The 21,697-nt window shown below is 34.8% G+C and overlaps 1 protein-coding gene across 1 annotated transcript in view; it reads right to left on the bottom strand.

Moving 5' to 3' along the window:
* Mesr6 (misexpression suppressor of ras 6) overlaps positions 1–21,697 on the bottom strand; it is a 618,760-nt gene that overhangs the window by 251,333 nt on the left and 345,730 nt on the right. Inside the window, exon 4 of the mRNA XM_071772461.1 lies at positions 15,919–16,045. Within this exon, the coding sequence (XP_071628562.1) occupies positions 15,919–16,045 (127 nt within the window). The remainder of the gene's footprint in view (positions 1–15,918; positions 16,046–21,697) is intronic.

The raw sequence follows: 21,697 nt of genomic DNA, 5'->3' as shown, positions 1-21,697 counted from the left end.
GTCGGATGCAACAGTCTCGGTTAAAAATTCAAGTTTAAGAATCCATATGAAACTTCGCAGCTGCATATGTCATATTAAAATTAAATACATGTATATTTGTGTATGCATTATAGAAACATTGCATAACAATCTCTTTATTAAGAAACTGAGTATAATATATTCAGTATTTTCTGTAAGTTAATTATTAACAAATTTGGGAATATTTAACGAATATTTAAGAATATTAGAAAGAATTATATCTGTCTCTAATTTTAGGATTAAATAAAATTTTAAAATGTGATTTTAAAATATGCCAAGAAATTTTTAAATTTAATTAAATACTAAATTTCGCTCTCTTCCCCCTTTAGTGGTAAAAAAATATATTTAAAAAATACTTAAAAAGATATATATAAAATACGTTTAAATTGTAAATTTTACTACAATAGGTACTTTAACGTTCGTGATACGCGTAATTCAATTAGCTGGTCTAGTTCGTCATAGCCCGCAAATATTACAAATTGTACCAGCTATTTTGAATTCTCAATAGATTGGTCTGTATTTCATCAGACGAATGCAGCATATCTTTAAAATCATTATTCGTGTGAATAGCTCTCGTAATAAATAAGACGGATAGTTGTTTAATGTTTATTGAAAACAATTTTTTTCAAATGTTAATCATAGCGGTACGCTTTGCGAAATTGCATGTAAAAATCATACGCCCAGTCTATTTCGATCCGTTGTAAAAAATTGTTGACTAGTCATTTTTATTGGAAGTTTACCTCGATCCGTCGTATCGCTTAACTAATTTATCGTCGAGCTACTATTGGCGAGATGTAAAATACAGATACAGGTTAAGGCATAAAGAGAGAAACCGTACGAGAGTTTAGGCTTATCTGCTGGTATGATTGCGGCAGCCTGTACCGTTATCGACACCGCCATATGCACCGCCAGCGGAATTATGTGCAAATCTCGTTGGCCACGGAATGTCATTAAATTCGTCACGTTGTGCCGAACAGCGAGACTGTTTGACATTAACAGAGGATTCAATCGCAATGACCAGACGTTAGCGAGTCAGACCCTATAGCGAGTCTTTATTTACTAATGCCGGTAGCCTTATAGCTGTTATATCTTCATGTTATAGTAAACTTCGTAACGTACCACATGGAACAGTACACTGCACTGGTAAATACAAGACACCCGTGATTTTACGCTTTGTCTGAATATTTTGCCATAGATAAATTGAACATTATATTCTAGAAATATCATTTTTGAATAGTTTGATCCCGGCTAAACACGACTTGACTTTCACGTATTTCTCAAGATTACAATATTATATTAAACATAAATAGGAGATTTTTTTAAATTTTGATATTATATTTTTTAAATGTTATATTTATTTTAATGTTATACTAGATGTAACATTTAAATACAGACTCATGCATCCAAGTGCATCATCGTCATTTTATAAGAATTGAGTATCATAAGTTAGATACACTATAATACATTGATTTATCTTTTAGTAAATCAAGAAAGATGAGAGCAACTCGTAACTAATTACAAATTTTTACATCAATTTTGAAAAATTAGATCTAAACTTTAAACGATAAGTATATTTTTGATCGATAAGAATTTGTTGTAGTTGGGAAGTAGTTTTTAATCTCAATATTATATGTATAACACTATGTCAAAAACTCAATAATAATTCGTCAAAGATAAAGTCAATCTTCTATAAATTTATTGGATATAACTTCTATTTGTCGAACGTACGATCGAGATTTTTTCGAAATGTGACGCTTAGTAGCTTATTAATAACGATCTATGTTTTCAGAAAGAGACTCGTCAGCGCTGAATCGCGCAAAGGTTGCGCTATCGAATTCGAAGCGATAGCCGATAGCATTAACATAATTTTGCAATCAAGGCGCCAATGAAAGTTACATGTTTTGAAAAACAGTGCACATAAATATACATATAAATGGAAACTACACGTATCATTAGCACGCAAATATTGCAGAATGCATCTTGTATGTGCAAGATACATTGATTTTAATTAACTCACGAGCTTGAATAATTGAGATGTAAATAATCAGACTGAGTTTGATTCTATCAGTTCAACATATCTCACTTGATCATTAAGAGAGAGACAATTTTTCCTATAAGTCATTTGATAGATAGAAAATATTTATAAAATATTGTTTAAGGTAGGCGTCTCGCTACGTGCTAGTCATGTGACTGTTTGTAGGTTTTCACGTTCAGAAATATATTTCAGGCAATTTTTGCTAAGGGAAAAATAATTTTATGAATTATGGTGTAAAATTTCATACGTGACAAAGTATGTTACTTTTTCCAAATTATGTGATTTTTCTCATTTGACTCCGTTTTGATCAGCTGATCATGCGAGTCGTCGAGAAAGGTTATCATCTTCTTTTCGATTGAATTTTGACAATTACTGAGAAAGGGTTTCAAAACGCATGACAGGGGTGTCAATCACTATCCAATTCGGCTAAGAAAGACGAGCCCCATAACCTGCAACTACAGTGATTAGCCAGCGGCGTTGCCAAGTCTTCCCAACCTCACCTCGACCAAAAAATGTCTGCTCGATTACCGCATTTTCACTAAAATAAACTAAAAAATTAGCAGCGAAATCTCCGGTAACCTATATATTTTATGGTTGCATCGGATTCTTCGAAATCTAATGTACAAAAAGCAATGTTTTTTTCTCACTTCATCTAATCGAAAAATACGAAAATATGTGATTGAAACCGTGATAGAGCCTTCTTTTCTGTATGAAGTAATGCAAAATTTGTGATTTTCGAGATCGATTTTCTAGAGTAAATAGTCGGTAAGGAGCCACAGAAAAAATCGACTGCAAAGCTGATGATATAATTTGATAAAAAATCCGAAATCGAAAACTTTATCTAATACATGCCCTGACGAGACGACTACCTTAATTATTATTATGCGAATTAAAAGTACTTGTAATACTTATATAAGTTAATTTAATTATAATTATATATTATTTAATTATTATCATTGATTTATGACAGACATTTCTGTTTTGACTTAACATATTTAAATTTCTATTGATATAATTTTTTTATTTTAGGTATAAATAATGGTAGTCAGAATAATTACATGTACCATTGATTCTTTTAAAAATATTTAGGAAAGTCCCCTATTATGAGATAGGATCCTAATATGAGATGGCGGGGTTTTTTCATAGTGGGATCAACAGATGGGACCTATATAGGGCCTTTTAGCTTAACATATCTCATATTAGGATCCTGTCTCATAATAGGGGACTTTCCTCTAATAAATAAATTTATAAATAAGTTTAAATAGTTTAAATTTATAAATATACATATATATGCTGCGTATGTACATATATCAAATTTATTTACAAGTCCAAGTTTTTACTTTATATTTCTAAATTTATAAGTAACAAAGATTTATTCCAATTTAATCTAATATAACTAAGGATACATATATTACATTTTTAAAATATATTATCTCATATAGATGATTATGACTGCGTTTTTTAATATTTATTGCCAGTCTACGTCACATGCACTATAGATTTTCAGTACTAGCAGTGAATATCGAAACGCAGCCTTTATCACAACAAATATTCAAATGAACGCAAATGAAAATAGTTGTAATTATTTACACTTTTCATTACAGTTACAACAGGTATCTTCGCGCGATTGACCACACACACACACACACACACACACATTTAACGAAGTGTTGTAGCGGAAAATTGAATGTGTCGCGCAGAAATATATCCAGTGCATCGATAAGCATTTATGGGTAGTCGAGTGTTTCCTGTTTACTCTGATGTGTCCGGTTGGATTTGGTCACGGAAAGCTGATCTTGTCGTAGCAACAAAATTGTTGGCATTTTTTCGCTGCATTGCATTGCATCGCATCGCGTCGTGTCGTGTCGCGTCATATCGGATCGATTATATTTACACACACACAAAAGACGATGTTCATGCGTCTATCTCAGATTCGGTAGAATCTTTAAATATAGATGCACTTGCCAATGCTGATGCAAAATCTCAGATCTTATCACCCCTGCCCGCTAAGAAAAATATTTATAATTACCGACACTCGCGCTCACGAGCATCTATTATACATAAATAATCCATAAACTGTCTTATGCATGAGTTCTCGGGTTGGTTTATTAAACGGCATTAATACGATAACTTCGTTTTGTAACAATAAATAAATTTAATTTCAATATTAAATAGTAGGAAGCAGACTTTCGAGCAGTCCAACACCAATCTATTTAATCTTTGAAATAACCGTAAAAGTTTTTAAAAATTCTTTTCGTTATACTATTTAAGCTTTAATCGCTCATGTCTACCACGAAAACTAAGATCTTTTAAAAGAAACAAAGTATTCTAACTTAGTATGTTAAACGTCGGTTAGTTCGTCTTCACTGTCATTTTATAACATAATTTTAAATCAATTAATATTCATGTATAATGAGTGGAATACTTAGCGGGTGCTAAATCACTCAACTCGGAAAATTTTCTCAGCTGTTGTTATTCGTATAACGATATTCATGTCGATTAATTTCAGCAAACGCGCGCCCGCGAAAAGTAAATGTCGAACGTTTCTTCGCGCGCAAAACTTCGGGGTACCGTAAATTCCACCGAAACGCCGGCGCTACAGCCGTGTGTAAATCGCAGACAGGTGGCATTAAGTACAAGTACTCGGTAGCGCGATTTTGATTTACGGCTAATTGCTCGGTATTTTTCCAGACTTCCTAATGCATTTTGCATCTCATGAATGATAAAGTCATTTTCGCGCGGGGTCGGCACCGAGCTATAGGTGGGGAGTCGAGAGCGCGTTAAATTCACGGAGGCGAAAGAGTGGAAAATATGTCACGCCGCCTTCCGCACATCCGCGTTTCTCGTGCTGGTTCGCGTGCTGGTGTGCGTGATGCGCGTGTGAAGTTGTATGAACGCCGCGTATGCGAGTCCGCACGCTCGTTTTCACATTCGCGTGAAAGCCGCACGCCACGGAAGAAACGATACTGTTAGCACCCACTTCGGGAAATTTCCGCTCGTTAGAGAGTGCCGAAAGGAACCGATCTTTCATAGGCTTTCCGCGAGAATTACTGGTACACCCAGCATAACTGCCCCGCGTGATATATTAATCCATTTGCATTCGCCCTCGTAATCCACGAGCGTACCACATTTGCCGAGTTCCCTTTCTTAAATGTCGGCCTTTCTCTCGCGCTGCGGGATAGCCATGGGATAAAACCTTTATCAAGCGGTTATCAAGAAGTCATATTATGAATAATAGAGTGGTTAATAAAATTACAGTAATAAATAATTCATCTCTTTTACGTTTAACGAAATAAGATTAGAATTCGCACGAAATGCTAATCTTAATTTATCAAGATAAATTTATGAAAGTATATTTAACTTTCTTTCTCTATAATAATTATCAAACAGATATTACTGAGATTTACTATTATTTTTTAAAATTAGCAATACATTTCTGTCTCTTTCTTGTTTCATTATCTTAAATTGTTTTTAATTAAAGAAGCTTTTTGTATATTCCTAGAATAGACAACTAAAAAGCTACGCTATATTTGCACTAAAGAGAAGAGAAGCCGGATAAACAAGATGCCATATAAAGAAACGGTAAAACAAAAACGAAAACTAAATATATCTCTGTGTAACAATATACCGTAGGGCGCCTTTGTTAAAACCTCGTGTTTTCATTCATGTGAGTGTCACATGTCGTTGTTTATAGCTTTTTAAGTTCAGTAAAGAGTATAATAACGATAAAACATTTTTCGCCTATGCTGCTTTTTTCATGTTCCTCAGTATAATAACGAAACGTATTGGAACGAAATTGAAAAAATTTGGCGAATATAGGGTATATAAAAAATTCCGGGACGGCAAAATATCTCGAAAAATGTAAGTTTTATAAAAAAATTTTTCAGATAAAAGTTGTAGGGTTTAAAAAGGTCTATTTACTGGCTTTATCAGTTTGACTATATCCGTGTATGGAGAAGGGGGTGGCAGGTGATATGTGAGGGATAAAATGGAAGTAGGATATGGTGGAGGTGAGGAGTGGTTTGGGAGTAAAAACAGATTGGCACAATTCGTGTGTGTATCAGTTACTTGAGACCTTTTGAGAGCTATATCTTCTGTCTTCATTATCGCCAAGTAATTAATATTAATTGCTTGGTAACAACAAAAACAGTAGTTAAAAAACAAACTATATCCTCTGGTCTTTGATTAATCTTTTAAAATTTCAACTGAGATATTTTATGTAATTACGTAATATTCATATTATTAATGCTTAAAAAAAACTAATAATAGTCCTTCATAAAATATGTAATAACGTTTCATGTGTAACCTCTATTCGGACGACGTCAGCATCATTTTACATACAATGTGTTTCATACAAATCGCTCACCGCAATCGTCTAAATTGCGAGTCTTATTTCTCGTCGGCTTGCATTATCTCGCGAAATCATTATCTCTGCAGACCGCAGTTTAAACGAGCGTCTACTAGAGCATAATCGCCCGTTTCCCATGGAAGCCTTGAAAGGACTTTTGCATTGAGAATAATTTGTTTACCAAATCTGTGGTCTGTACGTGTGCGATACTGAGGAAAAAGAAGAGAAACACGGAGAAGCCGAGGAGGGAGCCACGAACGTTTATCGCGGTTCACCGCGGCGATTTATCGACGTCGCCGTTGCTATCTCGTCCGCCTCGATTTGAACTTTGACCCGAGTTGAACGGCGAACACGAAATCGTGAAACGCCTTCTACGAGATGACGACGAGACGACGACGACGACGCCGACGCCGACGACGAAGACGACGACGACGACGACGACGACGACGACGACGACGACGACGACGACGATGACGATGATAATGATGATGATAATGTTGATAATGACGATGATGATGGTGATGACAACGACGACGATGGCGCTACGTTACGTAGTTGCAGACAAGAAACTTACTCGAATGGAACGGTTATGTTTAATGTACACGTAAGGGCCAAAGCACATAACATGGCGTAGCGATATACGACGGTCGTAGTCCTCGACCTGATAAATCAGGATACGCCAAAGCTTGTGCGTTACTTACGTCCACGACTACGACTGTGATACGTGCTTTGGCCCTAATAGTTATCGATACGTCTATATACGTTGATAACTGTGAATTTAGTTGATACAAAAGGAGGTTCAACAAGTTTTATCGACAAGCGAGAGGGAGCAGATTCTTGGGGGACATAACTTGTATATAACACCGTCTCTAGTTTTATAGAAACAATATAAATTGGGTTCAAATTCGTCAAGAAACTAAAATGTAAATTAAAATGATAAATGTAATCTCTCATTAGTTCGCATATTTTATTCATTAATTCACACGAAACATAACATTGCAGCGCAACGCCTTTTGCAATTCTTAAAAGTTGCAAGAATGATGTGCCAAGGTAATTATAAATAAATATTAAGACAATATATTTTCTTTTAGACAATTGCAATTTGACAATAAAAATTAAAAATAATATATTAAATAGTTTGTATGTTATAGCATCAAGATGTATGATAAAAAAGTTACTAATAATTATATTGTTAATTGATATGAATATGAAGAATAACAAAAAATTTTCAAAATTAAAAATATAATGTAGGAGGATGTCCATCATAAGGGTCATCTTCTATAGATATATCTTTGCAGTGTTCACGGCATAGCATTGCCCATCGGTTTCATCGTATAACGCTCGGCTTTAAGTATGCTCTATCACGACACACGTCTGGCGGACCGTTCATACTTATCACGACGTGGCGTATATCACAGACTGACCCCTTATAAATATCGAAGAGCAGCCCATTGTGTGACCGCGCGGCTGCATTCCTGCCGTACAATTAAGCCGGACATACGCTCTGGTAATGGCTCCCTCATGTCGCCGCCACGCCGCATGCATATGCGTATACGTAGCTTACGACTCGCGCGGGCTATCCGCGAATCCGCAGGTGGATGTGAAAAGGAGATATCGTAATTGGAGAGTATTTCCTCGCACGATAGGCCGGGAGAAATATTTCGCCGCGGATAAGCTCTAAGCCTTAATTGAAATTGCAGGCATTTATCTTCTTGCATATATATAACCCAAAATTTTTTATCCAGTTAGAGAACTTATAATCTAAAAAAGCTAGAAGCATCAAAGTTATTATGCAACAGTTCATAAAAATGTATTCTTATTAAATGTGTTCTTACTGTGAGAGAGAGAAAGAATTAAAGAGTTATAGAATTCAAAGATCCTTATTTTCAGAAAATCAGCTTCTAAAATCTTTAATCTTTAAAAAAGTTATATCCTCAAATCTGAGATATATGTTGAATGATATATTCTGATTGTTTAGTCATCGTACATTGATTGAGCGGTAACCCAGGCTTTTATTACAACGACACTAATGGCAAAGTTACGATCATAAATAAATTGATTACGACATTGCATTTCCGCAAGGATAAATATGAAAAGGCCCATGAAATTATATGTATAAAGCGCGGAATCATTGCGTGACGTTCAGGCTAACATTAAAGTGATCCTTGATCGGTCTTGGGTAACGGCCGCGTAACCAACTGCACTGCGATCTTTCACCATACCGTCAAGATTATCGTCATCAGCGTCGAAAACACGCCTACATCTTGTCATTTATTAGGTCTTCTGCGTCGACAGCAGTTACCGCTGCATGTTGATGTAATCGAATTGGCAGTCGTGATGAATCGTTCGAAATGTCACTGACAAATACGCTCGCAGCGCAGGAACGCAATTCGCATCGTTGTCACGTCTATTGTCGCAGATTGCTTAGCTAAGTCGTGAATAAATTTCAACGAGAACTATTCAGCTCCCATCAAAAAGGAATTGATCTCGAATGCCACGAGGATGCGCGACGTAGCCCTCTTGTAATTACGGTATAATGAGTACGAATCACATTGACGGAAAAATATCTTATAAGTTCTGATATTTAAAGCTCTCTGGTAAATTCTCTGGTTGAGAATGATCTATGTTTCGTATAGATGTTTTTAATGTATACCATTTCTAATAAATAAACAAGAATAATTAATATTAGTTATTGGAAGTATTATTAACGGAGTAGCTACGAGAGAATAAAATTTTTAATAGATTTGTTCAATCGTTTTCCCTAAGTAATGTTGTTTTAAAGAAATAAAAAATAAAAACTTTTTTTTCTGTTAGTATAGATACTATAGATCAATTACATTAATTATATTAATGATTGGAATGCGATTGTCATTCTATTCGTAACATACGTGGAAGAAATTAAGGCATTTTTATAATCTCTATAAGCCAATGTAAAGAGAATAAGATTGTCACGGATCCCATCATTACGTTAAGGTATTCGTTTACGGACACACGCATATCTCTGGAGAAATATTGTGTACCCGCTATGTGTGGCGTTGCACCATGATTGCGGCAAGACTGTCGTATAAAATATTGAAAATACGGCGGTGTATTCACCGAGAAATCTTGATTAGTACAATAAATTATAATGTCGTTTACCATGGCACAATAGCTAATTAGTACTGACATCAAGCAATTAAATGTTATATCAATCCGCTCGAAAAATCAAGGAATAGAAACGAAATCGACATGTAAACGTCAGGTATCTCAGTATATATATCATTTATGTGCAATGTTTATCCGCCTATAATTAGAAGATTATAATAAAATAAAAATATATACAAAAAATTTTTGCTAAATAAGTGACAATTTGTCATCAGTAAGTAACGACTTGTTATCCTTACGGTAGTTATTCGTTATCCTTGATATATTATCCATTTCAGCCTCTCTTTAAAGTGATCAATTCATCTATCAGTTATACAAATACTAGATATGAAATGTTCAGATAATCAGCAATTAATTATTAACCAATTTAATTATCTATATATTTATAAAATTTGATATTGCAAATCAAATTTTATTCTTATTATGCCGCATATTTAAATTTAAAAAATCTTGTTTTCAATGTTCTTTTGTAGTGAAGCACGACTATTTTCTACAAAATCGATTTATATGACGTTCTACGTTAAACAATAATTTAGCGATACTTAAATGCATTGCAGAGATTCAATGAAAAATTTCTGCGCATTAAAAATACACAGTCATTTATATTTACGTATTTAAGATCGACGTTTATAAATAGTAACGGGTGTGATTCGATAGAAAGTCTCAACCGCGGTTCTCAGGAAATGGTGCATGTTAAGCAGAGAAATTTATTTTTGCCAGTCGAAAAAAAACGCTGAGTTATTATCGAACGTATATTTTACGGGGCGAAGACATAAGATCTAAACTGATTTATGATCGGTGACTACCATTCGACTGAACTATGCTCGTCATGATTCAGCAATGGTGTCAGCATGTCTGTCCATTTGGTAACTTCAGCTAAAATCGCTGACAATGCCGACAGTAGTGCTGACCTATGGTTCTTCGAGACCGTAGTAACCGAATACCTGTCTAATAATCGGCTCATTCATGCTCATTGTTCCGACACTTATTCAAGACTCACGTGGTGTCGCGTCATAGATGTCAATATCTATAACACTGTTTATGCAATACAAGAAAAAAACAAACAAAAATAGTGTGGCAGATATATATAATAGATTATTTTTCTATCGTTATATCTGTAACAAACAAATACACGTGGCGACTTTCAACTTTCAAGATAATAGTAACTAAATTGTTTATTGCAACGCAACGTGATTTATTCGATAATTCATCACGGAAAATGTCCGATAAAGAAAAATAACATTTGAATGATTGTTATACTGAAAATGTTAATTCGGTGCATCATCTTAGATTATAATAAAATGGAAAAATTGATATCACATGAAAAAATAAGAAAATGATGGCTATATAAATGTGTATAAAATATTTATCAGAATAGATAATTCATTTTAAGATGCATTTAGTATTTCTGAATATTATCATAACTATGACTGTCAAAACCAAATGACACAGATTATGAGTGTTGCTGTTTATTTTATATTCTGTGATGGTTTTATATTTAAAACTCTTAACATATATATAAAAGAAAATATTTTTGATAAAATTTATCATAAATATATTGTAACATTAAGGACGTTCACCGGTCCTTATACTAGAGAAAATCGTAATTGTATAGATTTTCTTGTAAATATACGTTAATTTAGGTGCGCTTTCTGCCTATAATATAAATTTCAGTATACCTCTTGTGGTATAAAAATCGAGATACTGAGCCTCAAAGTTTCAACTTTTATACCAAAATTTAGTAAAAGTTGAAACTTTGAGGCTCAGTATCTCGATTTTTAAACCGCAAAAGGTACTGAAATTTATACCACGCATAAAGCACACCTAAATTAACGTATATTCACAGTTTCAAGAAAATCTATAGAAAATCGATTTTCCATTAAGTATTTAAAAACTGTAAGTCAAAATTCTAAATTTTATGTACATATAAATAGCAATATTATATACAAAGTGTCAAAAACTTTTTAATTTTGAGCTTTTAATAGTATATGGCTGGTTAAGACTATGAGCATATAGCAATGTAATGCAAATCTTTCAAACATATACTTAACGAAAAAAATGTAGGAAGCATAACATGCAATTCATGTTCCAACGGCTAAATCTAAATACACAAATAATATAAACATTAGAAACACGAGAGTATAGACGCTTTTTCTATTCAGTACAGAATATAATGCGATCTGTCTGTGGACGAAAGAATCGTGGTACGTGCATGCAGGTGTACGCATAAACTTAAATGCTCAAGGTCTTTTGCCGCGAAGTTCCTTTTCTGTGTCTGTGTTCGCGGTTTTCTCATCGTCCAAACATGTCCTGATATAAGTGTCGACCTCACGGTTACCGGGAAATCATCGAGATACCGTGGACGTTGTTAAAGCTATCTATGGTGTGTGGCCGAGCGGTTTTTTTTAGGAATGAAAAGAATTGAACGGCAAACCCGGATTGGGAAAGGTGAGTCGCCATCATCCGCGTCTTCAGAATGAAAGGCATAAAAACCATGGTCGGTATATTTTCTGTGGTGTCAATTTCTCCTTGTAATATAACCCAAAAAGATCACATCATCTTTCACTACTGAAACATGCTGCTAAACTATGTGAGCCATTCGAATTTGAAAGGCAAGTCCATCGGATTTTTATATTCCACGTAAAACAACTACACGGTTACAAAACAAATTTCTAAAACTATTAGCACAACTGTTTTGACTTGCAAATAACTACTCAAAATGTTAATATTAATACCATGAATCAATTTTATGGCGTGAGATGTCAATTAGAAGATACGAATTGCAAATTAAACCAGGCCAAGAGAGAAATTTAATATCATGGTTAATAATAATAATAATAATAATAATAATAATAATAATAATAATAACAACAGTAACAGAGTGTTGAACGTAACACCATTATAAATAATGTCTCTTCTACTTATTCTTTCGAAATCGGCTAAACTATGTCATTAAAAGTATATGATCGAACCGTAACAAAATGTTAATTCTGGTATCGTTCGCAAAGAGAATACTTAAATTGTCGCTTGTTCCGAGTTAGTTCATGATAAATTTCACGTCGCATAGACCTCGCGGATTAATTTTCAACATGTAAGATAATATTAGCTGGTCAGCACTGAAAGCGCTCGCGCTCGCGCGCGAATAACTTTGCGCAACTATCCTGCGGCCGGCATTCGCGCAACCACCGCCGCCGTTAATAAGGTGTTAGTCTGGCTGGCACATGATCGAGAAACACGGGGCATAGGATAGGACGTTGCAACAAAGCAACGGTGACGGGTACAGACGAGCCGTATCCGGGACGTCGACCAATAAAATTAATCGCTTTTGCTACATCGCCTGAATAATTTATGCTCGCTGCTGTGCTTAGGAGTTGACCGACCATCTTTCGCGACCGAGAAGTGTGCGTGTAACACAGTTGGGATAGATCGTTTATAAAAATAGACATTTACTCGCACCTGAACGCAATAGAACGTGGATTTAGTAACATTTTCTTGGAAAAATCTCTTTTAAATTGGCTGTAAGAACATGAACACCGCGAACGTGCATCTTACTCTATAGTATGACACATACTACAATACTCTCTCTTTTTCTCTCATATGATTTAAAATACACATTTAAGAGAGAGTAAAAAGTTCCATAACATATAAAGCATATAAATATTTTAATCCTGTTATCGTACACTCTTCTTCGGCACCCATTAACGGTATGTGGGGACGTTTGCGTCCGCGGCATATTAAATGACCTAAAACTTTACCAAAAATTCTGAAAAAATTTATAGGTGTTCCTTGAGATCTTAACTATAAGCTTAAACAGTAATAATATAAAATTAATTTTGCAATTGTTAATTTAATCGTTGAACCATTGCAAAAGAAATATAGTCAAAATGCTGAGGACGCAAAGAAGCCGCATGTATACGGTTGCAGGGTTGAATAAAGTGAAGTTTTTTTTATGGAAATGTCATATTAATGTCAATATTTCAATATTATATAGTATAAAAAAATTTTTTACTTTTAAAAACGCATTTTTTAATCTAATAGAACGATTTTATTATAATTCTCTTTCCAGTGTTTTGAATAAGAAATGACCGATTTAATTAAAATGCCGCATTACTGCAACCGTGTGTCCCGCATGTGGCTTTCTTCAATTTCGAAATATATGATGCATGAAAGTTTGCTAGCCCGTAAAACTGTCGACATGTCAATTGGTAGTTTCTTCCGTGTCGTGTCCCCATATCCGCGCAACAACGTTGCCCCCAGATGCGCGGTATGCATTATTCAAATGTACCCGGAAGGCCACTGCGGGTCCGCCGAAGTTGACTCTCCTCCACTATGCAACTTGTATTTTCTTTATCCGCTCCTGTATGCTTCTTACACGCTTCTTGGTAAAGCTCACAGAAATGCGCTAATTGCGCTTAAACCGAGAAATACGAGAAGAATAGAAGAGGCATTACTTCTCACACCTCATAAATAGGTATACCAATAACACTGAATCTTGATACGCCATGTAGAAATACAAGTTGCAAAACGTTAAAAAAGAAGTTAAACATTTCGACGCGGACTTTGCAAGATATTTACTGTTATTACGCGTTAGCTTTTAATGTATTCAGCTAAATTCATCCGGTTTATGTAAATCAAGTACTGTAAAGTTACGTAACAAAATACCACTTCCAGCCATTAAGAATATATTGCAAAATTTACAAGAGCAAAAGACACACGTAGATTTTGCACCGTTTATTGGGAGTGTCGCGTAACGGCCGGTGTAAGGCGGCACCACGGTAGCTATTAGGAGCAGGATGTAACCGTTCAAGAGCGAGTGTTTATCCGAGCCCTCATAAATCACGCAAGGGCGACAAGCAATTATAATAACTGTACCTGGGTATAAACGCGTAAATAAAATACCAAGCCCTTCGGCCAAGTAATGAGGCATACGAAGCTGGATGCGAACCAGTTCCAAGACTCGTTATCGCGACAGAATAAACAGCGAGGGAACACTTTCTCGAGGAAGTCCGTCTCGATTATCAGTGTTTCAGGTGCCCTAACGCACGCCGCAATAATAACGGCACCGCCAAACCAAAATAAAATTTATTATCGTAATAAATCATTCCTCTCAAACGTGCCTAAACAGCAGTGTACAAGGTAACGTGTGTATTTTTTTACTACTTTCCATTACTCTTTTGATTGCTTATATTGCTCTCGCGTTACGCTACAATACACTTATGTAACGTGTTGTTTATCCATAGAGAATCAGATGCCTTTTTAAATAGACATCTGGTTATTAAGCAAGGTACACTTTAAACGGAGAGATTGCCCACGTCTTCCGCACAAAAATATTCCGAGAGAAACCTCCAAAGTCTCAAGGTCACACGCCGGACCTCGTCGACCGTAGAATTCAAGCGGAGTTTCAGATTTCAGCGGAACGAACTCGGCGGATTGCGGGAGAGGGGACAAAAAGGACGTGGTGCGCGGATGTGGTGAAGGAGAACACGCGCGCGGAGAGAGGACCAAAAGTACATCGTGCCGCTCGCCATAACCTTTTATCAGTTATCTAATTAGCCGTTGCATTTAATTAGCGATCCGAGGAGAAAGCCACGAGATAGCCCTAGCGCTGTGCGATACCGACACGGTATGGGCCTGCATAGCTATACGTAATTTTAATCGGCACCCACGTCAGATAAGAAAGGTCGACGGATGCAGGACTAGCATCCGCGTGCAGTTTGCAATTAGTCGTTATTTTTATTTATTTACCTATTTACCGTTTATTGAGCTGCGCATGAAAAAAGGCTGACGTGAAGCCGTTGGTCGACAAGAATTTTAAGGGTCTCTAAGCACGTAATCTTACGCAAATCAAGGAAAAAATAGAAAACATTACGTAGACGATCCGAGTTGTAATACTAGCATCGTACAAACTCTATTGATTAAAAGATGATTTTAATACTCGTCGAATATCATGAGACGTCCTTTAAATTCATAAAGCGCATCTTAAGAACAAGCCCAACTGATGCAAAAAACCGTTTACTTTTCATATATCTTTTTCAAATGTTGATATTTGGAAATGTTATCGTTATTCTTTCTATAATAGAAAATAATTTTAATAAAAATCTCCTATTCAATCAAAAACATTCGTATTTTTTCGGTAATCATCCTAGGTAGCAAGATGACGTCTAATTGACGTCTAGAGACATCTCTTAGAGTGACGTCAATTAGACGTCATTAAAACGTCATTTGACGTCACTCTGCTACTGGGGATATACCTAGTTTATAGAGTATTTGTTATAGACAAACTATAAGAAATAAGATTAATCGCGTAAAAAAGATTAACAGACCTTTGTGACCCGTCATAGAGAACCGATGTTCATCTAATTTAGACACTTACCTTTGTCGCATCTTCGATGAAAGTTCCGATGGTCATCACCTGCAGAGTGACCTCGCGAGTATTTTCAAGTTCTTCTGGTGTCGCGTATAAACCTTCGCTAAGGAAGTATGGTTCGGGACAAGTTAATCTGCAAAGAATAAATATCGTTACAATAATCTATTCCGTTTGATAGATTTAAATTAGATAAAAGAACTCATAATTAGTCACAGTCTAGTAAAACATATATTTATCTTTCAAGAGTGCGTAAAATATATAAAATCTATCTTATTAATATTCATATTAATTAAATATTCATAACATATTAATTTTTATGGAAGAGTTAAAATTATAATAAGTATTATATGAATGTTTTCATATACTTTTATTTTTAATATTCTTGCGAGAAAAAATAATAATAAATTAAAATCCATGATCCCGACGTTTGGGTCAACATTTATGGTTATCGTAACTATTATCCCAATATCAAGATTTAATCGCAACATATAACCGTACATGTACTGTGTATCATAAACCGCATTATCTCGATTTAATTAATATTGCTGCGCGGTACATAAGGGGATTCTTGAGAATCTTCGATGACGAATACCGAGCGAGAGAAATAAAAAGAAGAAGAAAAGTATCATATATAGCATTTACCAGCCAAAAGCTCGATCACTTTTAGGTAATTAAAAAAAATTAACGTTATGCAGCTATTATATGACGATAAAATGTATTGATGGTAGGTACTTGTACCTACCTTTCTAAAAAGGTTTATTTTGATAAAATTGGAAAGATTTTTACAATTTAAAATGGGATCACATTATTTAATATTTACATGTATCCGCAAATAGTATAATGCGCGTATACGTAATACTATGAAGTATGAAAGATATATATCTTCTAATTGACGCGGCTTATTTGTCTTTCAACGATTTACACGAGTGGCGAATTTATTCCATTTCAAGTAAGTGGGCTACAACGCAATAAATCACCGAACCTCGCGGGGGCCAATAATATTTCCTCCCCGTCTCTCTTTTGCAGGATATTAATCTTTACGCGGTATACAGCACTTTTTTTGTCATGTACGAGTACTCGCGGCGACGAACGCACGGATCCCGTGTGCTGCTCCCGGGTCACGGCAAGTGTAATAAATATGTTCCTTCCTTGTCTTTAGATGGTTGAGGAGAGAAAGAGGGATGTGTACGAGGCAGGCGAGAAAAATCGAGCAGTCTGAACGGCCCCGAGATTGCGTGGCCGGGCAACATCAATTTCGAGGGTGATTCCCGGCGGTGTCGGAAGAGCCTCGAAAATTTCGAATGCCCGCGTAATCGAGGAGCCTCCTAAGTCGAGGTATAAAGGTGCTCTTACTTGAGGATACCACCGCCACCACCACCTTTACTGATGCCACCTCTTCAGGCTGTCCTCGTCTTTCCCTCCATCTCCCTTTCTTCCTCGCTTTCTTGTTTCTCGGCGTCCCTTTCGATCGTCGTTTTTTCCATCGTCCGCGATAATGATACCCACACGCTCTCGCTCGGTAATAATATTAATGGCTTCGTGTACCCGGAGACGATCGGAGGCTCGGCAAAAGGAACATCGTGGAGATCCCTTACGCGAGGAAGCTCGTCGCCGCGTCGTAAGAAGCGGTCTCGGAGTGTGCTTCGCTAGGTATTATACGGAAAGCGTGGATTCACGCGAATTAACTAATACACTTGCTTCTTATTCATTCGTAAAAGGTTCATATCGGTTTTTCTAATAAAGCTTATGCGAATTAATCGGACGCGGGTAATCGAAAGACTCCGGAGATTGCCATGATACGATCATCCAGTCGTCTAATAACAGTAATAACTATTTTAGTGGTATGGTATATGTTCAGATTTTTGCAAGACTTTTTAGAGGAAACGATTTCGTTCAGAGACCTCAAGCTCAGAATAAAGAGCAAGTCTTGTTAAACCAGAAATAAGAAAAAGAAGAAAAGTCGTAAAAATTTATAGTCCTGTTGTAATAGTTATATGAGAGATTGGATTTTTAATTATACATAAAACTTTAATGATGCATTTTAATTTATAATTATATGACTATGTATTCGATAGAAAATGACTGAAAGAAGCTACTTCAAGGTTCGTATAACAGTTGTGTTTTTTGTGTTTGTGTAAGTTGTTTTTTTTTAATTTCAGCATTACGATATTTACTTTATTTTCTTTTCGCTCCTTTCTATGTATTAAAAAATACTTTAATGATTTTAATTTAATATATAAATACATAAATTATATATTATTATACATTACACACACATACACACAAATAAATGTATGATCAAATTAATATTAACATATGCAAAATAATAAAGGCAGTATTTTGATAATATTTGGACACATATTTTAGCATAATAACGCTATTTGTACATTTTAACGTAGACACCAGACAACATTCACCAACGTTACAACCATGATTTATTTGATTTCACAGAAATAAAATGAAGAAATTAATTTATTAGCCCTGAAATCAGTATTGCATCAAAAAACTCATACGTGCTATCAATGGCTCGGTTCTGCACAATTAACGATTTATCTTGAGTAGGTCTCGACTGGTTGCTTACGCAGTCGGCAATAGACATCATGTCTGTAATCCATAGACCCGTCGATCACCGAATAGATCGATCGCCCACATATGTATGCTTGCTCGGACAAGCGTAACGACGCGTGCAAATATTCTTGCAGCTTGCGCTTTCGCGATATTGAAAGGAGTAAGGCTTGAAACAAGAATCAGTAAACCCTTATTTTTAAACATAATATATACCTATACCTATATCTATTTAATAAATTATATTGTATTATTAATGTAAAAAGAAGGCGAGAGAGAGAGAGAGAGAGAGAGAGAGAGAGAGAGAGAGTTTATAATATAATTATAATCATTTCGATAATCATCGTTTATTTAATATTTTCTGGCAGGCTTGCAAGTTTTACAATTACGAGCAGATATCATTTTGGCTCGAACGTTGTAGACCCACGTATACGGACGGAGGAATATTTTGTTAGACGGAGTAATATGTTTTCTACTTATTCGGTAAAATTCGCAAAATTTGAAAATAGTAAATTCTGCTCTTTTTCGCATTAAGAATTTCTTTTGAATGTTTTCGATTTTTTAAAACATTAATATTCAGTCTTTAATAATGCTGCTTGAGAATCGTCTTTCCAAAACGAGATCTGATCTCGTCGATTACTGAAAGTATATCCGACTTGGTACGGCTTTACCGCGAAACAGTCATTAAATGTTATACTTTCCGCGAATCAGTTCTTCGCAAGCTGCGTCATTAAAGTGCCGTTTACTGGCAGAAAATCGCGAAACGCCTACGATGTCGTTGAGCCACCTTGTTTTCGTAGCCTTCCCCGGATCCTTTACGCTTCACAAATTTCGAAAGTAACGTTTATACGCCAAGGAGATTTCGCAATACAAATCATGAATACCGCATAATGAAACGACGGATGAATTTAGCAATAATAAATACTTTTTAACAAGAATTATTTTTTAATACATTTTTAAATAATTACAACGTTCTTAAATTATTGCGCTATTTCTATAGAAAAACGATTTTATTATCAACCACACACTAATAAAAAGAGAAAAAACAGCATATGTAAAGTATACAGTAAATAGAAACAAGTAAACCACAGGTCATGTTTATTTCTCATTTGCAAGTATAAAAAGAAAGAGTTCTGTTGAAAATTATATTTGTAAAATTAGTAGATTTGTATTATTAGTTGCTTATTACGTATGTTGTCATACACATTATGTTATTTAGCAGAATGGAATCTTTTAATGTAATTAAATAAAAAGATATTTTATCTCTAAGCATTTTTTTCCCTAACGACATATATTTCTGTACAGAAATTTGTTTGTGGTGGCATGATGGCATAAATTTTCTGTGTCTCTTGAAAGAAATCTTACAAATGTTTACAGAAGTGTCTAGAAATTCCGAAAAAACTATATTTTTAACGCATTTAGATGGTTAGATATCGTTTACACAATAATTATACACATTCGACGAGACAGCTATTCCAAGAGATTTTCATGCATTTTATTTAGTGTCGGTTAGCATGATTAGAATCGGTTTCCTATGGTAATGCCACAAAAAATGCTTTTATCATCAACGAAGCGAGTCATACTCGCTAGGCCACGTGTCGCCGAAGAATCGATAATTTGATTAAGTCTTAACAAAACATACGAGATTTCTCAGACCCCAAAGCAACATGACAAATAATTACAGATTTTTTTCGTATTCTTGAATATCTTAATCAATAAAAGCAACAATAATAAGCAATATGCTCAAAAAATTGAAAGAGAGATTGAAAAGAGTAAATAAGTGTCTGAGAGATCCCTCATTATTGACTGCATCAATTTTTTTCATAGACTTAAGCATTAATTATGTATAAGTAAATATATCTAAATTCTACATTACCGAAACTATATAATTGTAAAATAACAACAATTAAATTAACTGCATTTTGCTTATGACAATAATAAAATAGAGTACGTACTATAGGTACTCATTTGTATTTGTATCTGTACTTATTTATATACAGGGTCTTTCCTAAGTGATGTTGAAAACTCTAAGAAGCGATTCCTTGAACAACTTTTAAAGAAAAAAGTTCCAATCAACATGGGGTCCGGAAATGGTTCCTTGCACAGTTGGGCCTTCAAAGTTTTATTTTTCTTTAACTTTAAAGGCCCATAACTCTGCAGGAAAGCATTCCGGACCCCATGTTCATAGGGACTTTTTTCTGTATAAAATTGTCCAAGGAATCGCTTCCTGGAGTTTTCGATATCACGTAGAGGTAGGGAACACCCTGTATACACATTTATATTTAAATTATATGCAATGTGATAAAAATCTATTAAAATTATTTTTTATATTGGCATGCAAATTGTTCTAAAAGAGGAGAAAGTCTTTAATAATGCAAATCATTAATCACGAAAGAAAGCACAGCGCAGTAATAATAGCGTACAATACTAATAACGTTACGCGATTGGATTTGGTTGCTCACTCGACGATATCCGAAAAACAAAATACCTATGTTTTATCCAGGGCATTAAACTTGTCAATTAGTTACGTAGCAGACTGCAGCTGCTATTTATGGTATGTATGACGATCGAGTGTACAGTATGTACGAATTGAATGTAGAAATCGGGTACTACTCGTTTGCGGCATGTATTTAGCACGACCAATATGAGAGGATTAAAATTATGCTGGGACACGATAAATCTGCCAATGTCGAGAAGTTGATATCGGAATTATATAAATCACAAGACAAATATTTTAATCGAATTAAGAAGTCTCGTGAAATGTCATAGATAATATGTTACTCGTCGTTTAATTACGATATCGTTTAAGTTATTCATGTATAAAATGGACGGAAATCGACTGCAGGAAATAGAATATGCGTGCAGCTAATTATATTATTATATAGGATTCAATTTTTTATAGAAGTTTTGTAATAAGTAATAAGAATATATTTTTTTATCGCCTATGTAATTTCTCTGAAAATAATTGTAAAAATTTCCTACCATATTTAAGTTACTGACTTTCCAATTTTAAAGAAATTTTAACTGTGATTCTAAATAAAAAAGAGAATATTCATAGTCTTCCTACTTTAGATCAAGGTTTGATACACTGTTAAATATTAAAGGATGAAATTTAAACCAATACCTTGAGTTAGATAGCATTTTGTTATTTTTAACCATCATATCAAAATTTATTATTTTACATGAAACAGTATTATTTTAACTCCATTGATTTAGTTAA

This window comes from Temnothorax longispinosus, chromosome 3 (genome assembly GCF_030848805.1).
Source record: "Temnothorax longispinosus isolate EJ_2023e chromosome 3, Tlon_JGU_v1, whole genome shotgun sequence".
NCBI lineage: Eukaryota > Metazoa > Arthropoda > Insecta > Hymenoptera > Formicidae > Temnothorax > Temnothorax longispinosus.
Note: the sequence above shows the minus strand (reverse complement) of the source record. Positions and strands in the feature narration are given on the sequence as shown.